Here is a 13,387-nt window from a genome sequence, read left to right on the forward strand (position 1 = left end):
AGACCCACTCCTGCCAAACAGCCCGCCGTACTAGAACCCGAAGACTTCCTTGCTTCACTGTACGAAGAATTTTTTTTTTCCAGAGACGTGTAGTAGAATAATTTTACATGATCTGAGTACCAATTACAAAAGAGTAGCTAATGATATTAAAAATAAAGACCAAGAAAGAGAAAGAGTGGGTAGGTAACTAGGACACTTGGAATAGTTTGTTACATCAATTGTATCTATACTACTTCAATGTAAATCCTTTAGGTTTAAAAAAAAAAGTAACTGGACCCTTCCATGTAATAGGGGTGAGTTCTGCACAGTGTGCAGGATTTGGAGCGGGAGTCTGGAGGGCAACAGCAAGCACAATTTGGATGCCCCTGTGCTTGGCCCCTCAAGGCAGTGATGGGTGTCCTTTCTCTTTTCCCTGCGCCGCCTTATGCATGCCGTCCCCCGGAATGTGAGAGAGTGTAGGTGGTATTCTGGCTCAGAATATATTATGAGCTGGGAAATAATTGAAGTCATCCCATGCTCAAGATTCTCTTCCCCCTCCATACCACCCCCCCAAAAAAACCCCTCAACTAATAACCAAAAAATTATAGGTATCAGAAACAACTATCAAAGCAGAAATGCCACTTGAAAGGTAGGACACAGTGAACAGTCACCAGCCTTAATCCTTTCCAGACCCCCAGTACAATGGGGTGTGACATCCAAGACTGGGGGGAGGGAGGACAGTCAGGTCTCTGAGCAGTCAAGTGTCTTCCACAGCTGGGAAAAGGAAGGTGGGTCCTTGGAAGTCAGTGGGGTCCAATAAGGGTCAAGGAGGCAGAACAAGGGCAATAGTAGGGAAAGATGAATAGGAAGGAAAGATGAACACAAATGAAAGATACTATGTTTCTGTGTTTGAATAAAATGCAAATCAGGATTACATAGGGCCTTCAAATTCTTTTAACTTCAGCTAGTATCACTCAGAATAGATGAACGCTTTAGAGAGTTCACATTCAGATAATATTTGCAATAATGGGCTTTAATACAAATGAGCATACCCCCTTTTTACCTGCTGGCACTTCTGTTTCCCAGACACTGGTGCATATAATCCAAGTTGGAAGAACTATTAGAATATGTGAAATCTAGTTGTTGGAGAGACAGTAGTAGAGAACCCCCCCCACCTTTGCACTCTTGTTTTATGCTGCATCCTGCTTTCAGTCTGCCCACACCCGAAATCTCTCACCATGCCCTACGTTTTCCTTTTTCAGTAGTACTTCTCACATAAACTACTTACTATTGTATTTACTGTTTATTACCGCCATCTCCCTACTGGAATGTAAGTGCCGAGAGCAGGTTTCTTTGCTTTGTTCACTGAAGTATTCCCAGCAACTTAGAACAGCATTTGCTTTGTAGCAGACATCCAGTCACTTTTGAGTGAAAAAAAGCAAAAAAGCAGATTACAAGGCAAGGTATAAAATCCTGGGGTTTTTGTTTATCAAAATACCTACATAATAATACATGTAATATAGTAAAAAAATCTGTAGGCAGATCACCAAAGTTTCATTATTACCGGAGGGATGGGATTACAGGAGACCTTGCCTCATAGATTTCTTAATGTTTCCCATTTTTATAATAAGTACTACTTTTGAAGTAAAAAATGGTATAACAAAATAATAGAATTTAAAAATGTGGTTCAATCTAGAAGGAACTTTGTTTCCTGAGCTCGTAGTTTACAGTAGAAGAAAGTTGTATTATTACAACTTTTTTTTCAAGTTTGATATTGTTTTGATAATCCCCAGTTGGTTTCTTGAACTTAGACAAGACTTTCCTCACTTGTGAGCTAATATGTTGCCATGAAAGGGTCATCTAATACATTATTTTTCTCAGTAGCCTAGTAGTAATTGTTCTACCTGGCACGCCACTTGAGGGCCATTCCTAGGTGGTAGATAATAAAATGGGATCGTACTTTACCACAGTATCTCCCCACCTATCACTGTTCCTGGCACGTGGTAGACATTCACATGGGAGCAGGTGGCTGGTGAGTGAGCGATGATGCCTTTGGTGGCATGGATAATGGTAGGGTTGCCTGCGAGCTGCGGGGCAAGGGAAGGTCAGGTATCGGAGGGCTGGACAGCCTCCTTATCCTTAGCCCAGCTCTTCATGTGTCCTGAAAATAGCTGGTCAGCAGAAGGTGCTTCTGGAACTAGAGCTCATAATCGGCAGAATATGAACGCTGTTCATCACAGGAGCTATGGTGTATGTTGTTTTTACAGGGAGTATCTCCCTATAGTGAAGAGTGTAGAACAGGTACAGAATTACAGCCTCTTGTAGAATTAAAGGCAGAGGCAGCTCAGGAGAGTCTGTGTGCTGCACAGAGTATCCATTATACAGCATTTATTTTATTTTTGCTGATGTAGTATTTTTAGATTTCTCATCTTTAAGAAATTGTATGGTCATTTCCCCAAAGTACTGAAAAGAATATTTACATTAAAGAAAAAAAAAAGACTATTTCTTTCAGCTAAAAAAAAAAAAAAAAAAGTTTGGTAATTATGTCTTTGTTTAAAATACTTTTTTTGAACATGTATTGTCAATTTTTTTTTTTTAAGATTTTATTTATTTATTTGAGAGAGAGACAGTGAGAGAGAGCATGAGCAAGGACAAGGTCAGAGGGAGAAGCAGACTCTGCATGGAGCTGGGAGGCCGATGCGGGACCCGATCCCAGGACTCCGGGATCATGACCTGAGCCGAAGGCAGTCGTCCAACCAACTGAGCCACCCAGGCGTCCCTGTATTGTCAGTTTTAAATGAATCCGTTAAATGGAGAAGTGCCCAGCCCGGTGTCCTTGCCCCCAAATTAAATATTTGAAGGAAGATGTTTGATTTTATCTCCAGGATAAAACACTTTCCATTTTCATGTTGACTGAAGTGTGGTTTGACTGAGCGACTGGTGTTCCTCCGCTGGGTACCTGCCCTGTGCCAGGCACGGTGCTGGGCAGGATGAGGGCCCTTGGTGAGCCCTGTGCATCAGTTTTCCAGTCCAGGCGCAGGAGTGTGGGGGAGAAGAGACCTCTTGCCTGGGGGATCTAGGAGGCCTCCCAGCAGAGGGGCAATTGGCTCCTCTTTCAATTGCCCCTCATTTTCAGGCGACACTTATGAAATGATTGTACTCCCGTGGAAGATAGCTTCTACATAATTCAAGATTGTCCTGGATATCTCTCATCAGAGAGGAAGAAAAGCCACATGAATTATTTACAGAGCACCAACTTATTTCCTTTCATGAGCTCCGACTTTGTTTTTGTCTCTGCAAACTGAGATTTTGTTTATCCATGAATAGTTTTCCCTGGGGCATGAAAATATGACTCTTTAATTATGAATGAGATTTTTTGTTTTGAGTCCGTGTTAACTAAAACATGCAAAATAAACTGTGTTTTTCATTAGATCCCTTTCAGCTCCCCATAAAAACAGAACCAACAAAGGAACGAGCAGTTCAACCAGCACCCACCAGGAAGCCCACTGTGATTCGAATTCCAGCCAAACCAGGAAAATGTAAGCACTAACCGGCCTTCTTTCTTTGCTTCTCAGAGCCTAGGAGAAATATAATACTAATTTGTCAATGTCTGCTTTTGAAATTATGTGTGATCGGCCATTTGCTATTTACAGTCAAAGGATATTTGAAAACAAGTTCTTTTTTCACAGTTCTTTAGACAGTTGGTACAGTAAATATGGATTTCATTTATCTATACCATGGTTTTGAGGCAGAGAGTAGAAGGAAACTGAACTCAGAAAAATTGTAGTATCTTGTTAGTGCCTTGGGTAAAGATGGTGGGAAAGTACAGTTGACCCTTGAACAACACAGATATGAACTGTGTGCGTCCACTTATATGCAGACTTTTTACAGTATAGTACTATAAAGGTATTTTCTTTATGGTTTCTTATTTTTCTTTTTAAAGATTTTATTTATTTGAGAGAGAGAGCAAGCTCAAGTGGTGGTTGCTAGTGGCAGAGGGAGAGGGAGAAACAGGCTTCCTGCTGAGCAGAGAGCCCGATGTGGGGTTCAATCCCAGGGCCCTGAGATCATGACCCGAGCCGAAGGCAGACACTCGACCAACTGAGCTGCCCAGGTGCCCCTCTTTATGGTTTTCTTAATAACATTTTCTTTTCTCTAGCTTACAGTGTTATAAGAATACAGTATGTCATGTATATAACATACAAAATCTGTGTTCATTGGCTATTTATGGTATCAGTAGGCTGTTAATAGTTAAGTTTTGGGAGAATCAGAAGTTACATATTGGGGGTGCCTGGGTGGCTCAGTTGGTTAAGTGTCCGCCTTTGGCTCAGGTTGTGATCCCAGGGTCCTGGAATTGGACCCCACATCAGGCTCTTTGCTCAACAGGTAGTCAGTTTCTCCCTCTCTCTCTGCCCTTTCCCGACTTGGGCTCTGTCAAATAAATAGTATCTTTAGGAGAAGAAGATACTTACGGATTTTTGGCTGCACCAGGGTATTAGCACCTCTAACCCTCACATTGTTCACATGTCAATTCTGATTGAAAGTGATAGCAAATAACGTTGTGTGTGTCTGCCTGGATACCATAGTCTAAGTATGTATGAATTATATGAAGAGCAGTAACCAAGAATTATGAAGACATAATAATGTCTAACATTTTAAAAAATCAGTGTAACTTTCCATTTTGATATTATTTGCCTTGATTTTTTTAATGGTACAATAAATGATATTTCCTGTGAGCTTTTATAAGGACTGCAAAGAAATTATTGTAAGAGAGAAGCCAAGAAGGCCAGGCGCATTTATTTTAGACCCTGGAGATGGTTAAAAGTTGTGTAAAGGTGTGTGTACATGTGTGCGCACGTGCTTGTGCACTGATTTCCAAAGCGGTTCCTGGCGTTGATCGGGGCGATCACGCAGTTTTTGCCGGGAGCGTCTGCTCTCATTTCATTTCATTCAGTGCCTTTGCATGGTCCAGATGCATCCTTGCCTCTAGCCAGTAGGAGATCCTGCCACTCCGTTGCTCCTGGTAGCAGATCAAGTGTCCCCGTCCTTCACTGGTCTGTAACATCCCCAGCCTATTCTCCAGGCATACTCTAGAATGCCATGGAACCCCTTTAGTTCAGGGGTTTGGTTTTTCTGTAAAAAAAAACTACCCAGAAGGATCATACTGTTTTTGGTGTTTTGAGTGTTTTTTTATTAATTGATGGTTCTAAGCCACATAGAAGATTAAACAATGACTATGAAGAATGCGGAGGAGAAAAAGTCAAGGGTACCAAATTCTGGTGGGTTCTTGCTTCTTAGGAGGTTATGTGGTAGGTTAAAGAACTGGTGGTATATTTCTTTTGACAGCATTAGATAGCCCGCAAATAAGTGGGCTATGTAAGTCTCCCAGATGATAGTTCAGTGGGTTGTTTGTCTGCTTGCTGTTACCTTGTTAAAATGTATTCTGGATTTTAACAGGCACAGTGAAATACAGTGAGCATAAATATTGCCTGACGCTCATGTAGGTTTTAAGTAATACAGTTTTTACATTTAAGTTTATTCTCCTGTTGCACCAGGGTCCCCCAAAACCCCGGGTTTGACAATCCCTAGGAGGACTGGCAGGACTTAGCATTATGTTCACAGCTGTGATTTATTACAGCAAAAGTATACAAAACAAAATCAGCAACAGGAAACGGTGCATTGGGCAGAGTCTGGAGGAAACCTGGCACGGGCTTCTAGGTGTTGTCTCCCAGGGGAATCACAAAGGCTCTGCTGAACTCCCCCAGGATCCAGTTGTGACAACACAGGTGAAATGTTGTCAGCCGAGGAAGCTCATTAGACACTCAATACCCAGTGTTTTTTATTAGGGGTTGGTCACGTAGGCACCTCTGGGAATTTGGGCACATTCTAAAATTCTAGATTCTGAGAAGAAAATCAGGTATTCAGCATCAACCATATTTTTTCATTTTATCAGTTCTGGGGCTGGTGGGAACCTTCCCCAACTCCCAAATTCCCAGATGCCAGCAAGGACCCACCCTGGAAGCAGGCCTTTCTATGAATAAGCAGTCCCAGGCCTGCTACATTCATTCTTGTCTGCATATTTACAAATTGGATTCATAGTCCTAGAATCCTGTAGTGGATGTATTGAGAAAGCACCTTTATTTATTTTTCTGACAAAGTTCCAGGAACTGTTCGAAAGTTGGATTCTAACTGCCGTATGTGAGAGAACGGACATGCCAGTTTCTAGAGCATTAGTTCTATTAAAAACCAGTTCCCCAGGACTGTATTATTTTAGTTATTAAGCAATTCATATGTGCTGTGGAGGAAAAAAAAATTTCCTCGGTGTTGGAAGAACTTGGAATGGTCAGATGAAGAAAGGAAAGCTTTGCGGTGCAAGACTTCTTGGCCTTCTTTGAGCCTGTCAGATCTTTCCCCTTGAGGTTTGTTTCTTCTAACTAGGATGTCCTTTTCCCAGATAGGTGCATGGCTCCCTCCTTCACCACTCCTCCGGGTCTTTGTTCAAATGCCACTTTTCTCATTGAGACCTCCTCTGACCACATGATTTGAAATTGGAATTCTCCACTTAGCCCACACACCCATGCCTGATAATCCCTATGTCCCATCCTGCCAGTAAGGTATCTCCTGTCTACTTTCACGTTATTACGACTTTGTACCCTTAATGGTTCATCACAGCAATACAGTATCCTGTGTGATTTATCATTTCTTTATAAGAATAAGAAAACTGTACCAGAGTGAGAGTCTTCAAGATGGCAGCTGAGTTGAAATGTTGCTGTGTGTCTTCATTTCCAGAGCAGACCTGCTTCTCGCTAGGAATGCTTGTCTGTCTCTCTTTCGTTGTTTCCTAGTAGCTGGCCTGGGTATTTTCCTCCTTTAGAGAGTGTTTTCCTGCCGGTAGATAAAATAGGAACCTGACAGATCATCCTCTTGTTTATAGGTGTTTCATGTGAAATGAGAGTAGAGAGTGTTCATTTGAAAGAAGGAAAAAAAATCCCATCTCCTTTAAGTGTCTAAATTTGTGTGAAAGGTGACTTTAGCCTCCTTTAGTATGTTAAGTCATCCTCTCTCCAAGTGTTTTTGCACACAGAGTTTAATTAGCTGTCACTAATTAAATCTGATCTTTTTCTTCTTTTTAGAATATGTTAAGGGGCCTATGCTATCACTGACTTAAGGATATAGTTTGGATGTAAAGATACTATTTGTTAAAATGAAGGCAATTAAGTCCATTAATCTGGAGCTAATGAATTAGAAAACATTTAATTATTTGGGGGAGGGGGACGTCTGGATTACACAACTTATTAGGAAGCAACATGCCATATTACAGTAGCACAGGCTTTAGGGTTCAAAACCCTGGATCTGACAATTACTAGCATTAAGACATTGAATGGCTTATTTATTGTCTTCTCAGCTTTGCTTTCTTCATCTATAGAATAGGTAAGTTGTTATGTAGCTCAGTGCTGTCCAGTAGGACTTCCTGCAAAGATGGAAATGTTCCAGGATGGTGCTGTCCATGATAGTAACCACTAGCCAGATGTGGCTGTGAGCGCTTGGCCACTGAGCGAAGGTAGCTAGTTCAGCCGAGGAACTGAATTTTTAATTTTGTTTAAGATATAAGTTTAAATCACCACATGTGACGACTAGCCAGGGAACTGTGCAGATAGAGCACATAGATATCAGTTGAAGAAATGTATATGAACAAAAGACCTTAACTTAGTGCGTGACGCACTAAGGGTTCTCAAAAATGCGGGCTGCTACTGCTACTATTTATTCAGTATTATTTTTACTCTGTACAACATTCAGTAAAACTGCCTGATGTCTCCTAACCCATCAGTCTTCTGAGGCTTCCTAGCTCCTTCTCATTTACTTCACTGTCCATTTTTTGTGTGGCTCTCTTAAGATGGTCTTTTTCCTGAGGAAACAAGCTGCAATCATTTCATCTTTCAGAATCCCCAAAGGCCAGAAATTACTGATGAATTACTGCTATTTTTCCAGGTTTACATGAGGATCCACAAAGCCCACCTCCTCTCCCTATTGAAAAACCTATTGGAAATACTTGCAGTACAGTGTCTGGAAAGCTCAGTACTGTTGACAGAACTAGAAACTTGGTAAGTTGTCCTTATAAATTGTCTTAGATCAAAGACGAAGCTACTAATTTTAAATTACGATGTCTGAATTATTTTACTGTTGGTAACATAAAGACTTCTATTGCAAACCAGTTCTGAGCCCCAGTACTTATTTAATGTGATATTCAATATTTTTTTTTAAGATTTTATTTATTTATTTGACAGAGAGAGATCACAAGTAGGCAGAGAGGCAGGCAGAGAGAGAGGAGGAAGCAGGCTCCCTGCTGAGCAGAGAGCCCGATGTGGGACTCGATCCCAGGACCCTGAGATCATGACCTGAGCCGAAGGCAGCGGCTTAACCCACTGAGCCACCCAGGTGCCCCTTCAATATTTTTTTTTGAAGATTTTATTTATTTATTTGACAGAGAGATCACAAGTAGGCAGAGAGGGAGGCAGAGAAGCGGGGGAGGCAGGCTCCCCGCTGAACAGAGAGCCCGAAGCAGGGCTCGATCCCAGGACCTTGGGATCATGACCCAAGGGGAAAGCAGAGGCTTTAATCCACTGAGCCATCCAGGCACCCCTGTTGTTCAATATTTTTAAAATTCTTGTAGAACAAAAGAATTAGGCCAGTTCATTGTACTTCATCATAAAATAATTTGTGCTATGCTGTCCTATATTGTCTTTTAAATGGCACTAATAATGAGGAAGTTATTGACATCTCTGAAAACCTTTAATATTTGTGGAATTAGACTTAGTCATCAGTTTTATTTAAAATGTCCAACTAGTGACGTAATTTTAAGATAATTACCATAAGAAATTTAAGGAAAATAATTTTTAAATAAAAAATAGTACTTTACCATGTACTTGTGAAACAGTGGTAGTTAACAAGTAATAAATATATATATATATATTTTTTTTTTCAATCTCTATACCTTTTCCCCATACTGTTTCTAATTCCCATATGATAGATTATCTTTTAAGGTTTGTTAACAAGCATTGGCAAGGATGTGGGGAAAAGGTAACCCTCTTGCACTGTTGGTGGGCAGGTAAATTTGTGCAGCCACTGTGAAAAACAGTATAGAAGTTCCTCAGAAAATTAGGAACAGAACTACCATATGATCCAGCAATTTCACTTCTAGGTAGTTACCTAAAAAAAAAAAATGAAGACAGTAATTCAAAAAGACGTGTGTACCCCTATGTTCATCACAGCGTTATTTACAGTAGCCAAGATATGGAAGCAGCAGGGCTCCTGGGTGGCTCAGTTGTTAATAGCGCCTGCTTTCAGCTCAGGTCATGATTCCAGGGTCTGGGGATCGAGTTCCGAATGGGGCTCTCTGCTCGGCGGGAAGCCTGCCTCTCCTTTCCCACTACCCCTGTTTGTATTCTCTCTCTCATTGTGTATCTCTATGCCAAGTAAATAAAAAAGAAAAGAAAAAAAAAAGATGTGGGAGCAGCCTAAGTGTCCATCAATAGATGAATGGGTAAAGAAGATGTGCTGTCTATGTACAATGAAATATTACTCAGCCACAAAAAAAGATGAAATCTTGCCATTTGTGACAAAATGGATGAACTTAGAGGGTATTAAGCTAAGTGAAATAAGTCAGGCCGAGAAAGACATGTACTATATGACTTATTTATATGTGGGATCTAAAAAGCAACACAAACAACAAAATAGAAACAGACTCATAGATAGAGAAAACAAACTGAGGTTGCCAGAGGGGAAGTGGAAGGGTGGGGGGGGTAGGATAGATGAAATAGGTGAAGAAGATTAAGAGGTACAATCTTCTGCTTTTAAAATAAATAAAGATATGGGGGTGTAGTATGCAGCATAGGGAATATGGTCATTAATAGTCAAACAACTTTGGGGAACAGAGTAGAGAGCCCAGATATGGACCTGCAACTCTATGGGCTACTAACCTTCAACAAAGTAGGAAAAATATTCAGTGGGAAAAAAAGATAGTCTCCTCAATAAATGGTGCTGGGAAAATTGGACAGCCACATGCAGAAGAATGAAACTCGACCATTCTCTTACACCATTCACAAAGATAAACTCTAAATGGATGAACGATCTCAGAGTGAGGCAGGAATCTATCAAAATCCTCAAGGCAAGCAGCCTCTTCCCCAGCCACAGCAACTTCTTTGAAGACACTCTCCAAGGGCAAGGGAAACAAAAGCGAAAGGGATTTTTGGGACTTCATCAAGATAAAAAGCTGCCGCACAGCAAAGGAAACAGTCAACAAAACAAAGAGGCAACCCACAGAATGGGAGAAGATATTTCCAAATAACAGTACAGACAAAGGGCTGGTATCCAAGATCTATAAAGAATTTCTGGAACTCAACACCCCTAAAAAATTAAGTCAAAAAATGGGCAGAAGACACGAGCAGATACTTCTCCAAAGAAGACATACTGTAATGACTTCATATGGATGACAGAGAGTAGGTAACTAGACTTACTGTAGTGCCCATTATATAATGTATATAAATATTAAATCATTGTGTTGTACACCAGAAACTAATACAATGTTATATATTAATTTTTCAATAAGAAAATAAAAATTAAAAAAATTTTTAAGGAACAAATTCTTAATGCCTTTGAACCAAATTTTCAGTTCAAATTTCATAGTAGTTTTATTCTGTGCATTAACTATGCTTATTAGACATGCAAACCCATCTAATCATCTAGTGAAAAGATATTTCTTTGAAGGAGACATTAAATTGAATTAGCCAATATCAAGTTAATGAGATTTTCCTGTAGGCTGAACTAAAATTTAGTGATCATTTGCATTTTCAAAGTACTTGGTAATAAATTTTTATTAAAACTGGGCCCAGAAAGCCCAAAAGGGGATGATAGGGTCCCTATAATACGGTTGTTGAATAGGAGAGAATCCCAAATTTCCATGGAGGAAAATTTACTTAAGAAGGTTACTGGCTTCTGCTCTAAAGGGTTGTAAAGGAGAGTGAGAGGATGATGAGCAGGCACATACCTCATTCAGGAAGTCGTGTAATGGGCTTTTGTAAACCATAAAGCTCTATTAAAGTATTAGGTATTATTACATTTGGTGTTAAGCGGACCACGAAGCAACTCCCACATTTTAGAAAAACAAGAAGAGGAAGTTAGAATAAACTAGACCATCTGGAGAGGTCCTGTAATCACAACTGTACCTCACGTGAACAGGAAAATCCTGTCCTACACTGTTTACGAAGGAAGGCCGAGCATTCCGTGCTGTGTTCTAATCAGTCCATACCGTGAGAGACGTACTGGGTCTGGAGCAGGAAGAGAGAAGAAACAGACCGCAAGGGGCAGGAGCCGGCTAAAGTCACACACACACAATTCCAGGGCCAGGAAGTCAGATCTATGCCCGAGAAATTCCTTGTTTGAAAATGAGAATTACTGAATGAATAGTAAACCAGAGACCATAAAGCCTTCAGGTATCGGGGAGGATACCTAGAGAGATGGTTTTACCAGTGTAATTACCGGTGGGGATAGGCCTGGGCTTGGCCGGCCGTGTCTTCCGACGAGGCGCAGGACGAGAACGCTCCACTGTTTCTCCTGCCTTGAGAGCCAGGGAACTTCCCATCTTAGGACAAGAGAACTGTTAACAGAATCTCACACTCGAGTCAAGGGGAAGGACCATGCGGAGCCCCCGGACTAGGAACGGGTGCTTCTGTGTGCCCCGTGCTGGCCGCAGGGACTCCTCAGGCAAGCTGCAGCCGGTGCAGGAGGAGGCAGGAGGCGCCCCCTGGCGTGGTTGAGGAATCCGGGCGGCCGCGCAGACGCTGGCGCAGACGCTGGCCGCGGCCTTCCGGAGCGAAGGAGTGGCCCCACTTCCTGGAGAAAGAACAGAAGGAGCATCCGTGGAGGCTGCTCAGTAGTTCCGACAGACAAGACTACCCCCTGGTCTTTTGAAGTTCTGCAAAAAACTGCGGGATTATTTTGATGTTAGAAAGTAAGAAGCCGTTTCAAAGCCGATGAACAAAAAGATGGCATCCGCAGGAACAGTACAAGCAGAAAAACCAACGTCTCCAGGAACCAAAACGCCTGTCCAGACACATCAAAAGCCAAAGTGCAGAGATGTCAGAGCTAAAGAAAAACTACAAAAAAGCAGATGCAGAGAGGCTCCAGTTAGGTGCGGAATATTGGAAAGGAGGGAATCGCTAATCAGTCATCTTCCAGAGACTGTTGGCAGAATGGGGCGCAAAGCTGGACTCAGCGAGCAGGAGGACAGTCCCCTCCCCTCTTCTCAGTATTCACTGCGGATGCGGGACACAGCAGTGCCTTCACCGCGTGCCAGCCGTTCCTGGCCCGTCAGGGCGCTCCGTCCCCTCCCCGTTTTTTTTCTCCTGAGTTAAAACTTTCTCAGTTAGAAAACTTGAGAAACTCAAAAAACTTGAGAAACTCGAAAGATACTTAAGATCCTCCATGAACAGAACACCACTGAGAGAAAATTGCAGCTCGTAGGATTCTGTGGCGGGTTGTTACTAAAGTACATCCCCTATAACTGCGTCAGATTTCTCCGAATGTATTTGTTTAATTTGCCCTTAATTATTAAGTTACCTAACAACTGTAATTAAAAAAAAAAAAAAACAGTAAGAGTTCCTGCCTGTCTACTAGATGGTTTTTCTGTTTGTTCGTTTGTTAATCTTAAAGAGGGCCAAAGATGTGAGTGAGTTTTTCAAAGTCATAGCAGTATTCGTCAGTGGGGGGAAATGGGCAGCTGTGTATTTATAAGGCATGGATTAGACTGGAATATTGCAGGGTTTATGTGCTGGTGACTCGCCTCACTACATTAACTGAACTCATTAGTGAAACCAGGTTTTAAGGGCAAGCTTAATTTGTTTTTAAAAATGGGATTTTGAAACATACTTAAATGATCGCAGTTATTGGCAATTAATCATTTGGTATTTAAGGAAAAGTTAATATTCAGTTCAAATTAAAACACTGTGGAAGTGAATTTTAACTCATTTATCAGGTGAGAAGGAGGAAAACAGTCTAAACTAGCCCAAAGAACCCCAAGCAACAGTTCAATCTCCCTTTAAAAAGGGGGGGGGGCAGTGTAATTTTAAAGGACTAGCATTTTCCCTTTGTATTGTATTCATGTTCCAGTCCTTGGGCTGCACCACGTTTGAAGAACCTGTTGAAACAATACGGTTTGATTCCTTTAGCCTAAAGAAATCTCCCTGTTGTTCTCCACGCTTCCAGTTTTTCCCCTCTGCTCTTAGGCACGTACATTCCTGCTCCACCTCTCTTTTCTTTTTCCAGGTATCCCCTTTTACCCTCTCTTCTTTCTTGGGCCTTTTCTATTCTGCTTCACATACTTTGCTTTCAGGCCATCCCTTAAGCTTCTTCT

The 13,387-nt window shown here is 41.4% G+C and overlaps 1 protein-coding gene across 6 annotated transcripts in view; it reads left to right on the top strand.

Annotated features, from left to right (window-relative positions):
* The window catches only part of SH3D19 (SH3 domain containing 19), a 179,796-nt gene that overhangs the window by 142,343 nt on the left and 24,066 nt on the right, over nt 1–13,387 (top strand). For all 6 annotated transcript variants that reach the window (XM_044224873.1, XM_044224875.1, XM_044224874.1 and 3 more), the window contains 2 exons: nt 3,411–3,518; nt 7,969–8,081. In XM_044224873.1, coding sequence (XP_044080808.1) covers nt 3,411–3,518; nt 7,969–8,081 — 221 coding nt within the window. The remainder of the gene's footprint in view (nt 1–3,410; nt 3,519–7,968; nt 8,082–13,387) is intronic.

The sequence above is a fragment of the Neovison vison genome, chromosome 11, assembly GCF_020171115.1.
Source record: "Neovison vison isolate M4711 chromosome 11, ASM_NN_V1, whole genome shotgun sequence".
In the NCBI taxonomy this organism is placed as follows: Eukaryota; Metazoa; Chordata; class Mammalia; order Carnivora; family Mustelidae; genus Neogale; species Neogale vison.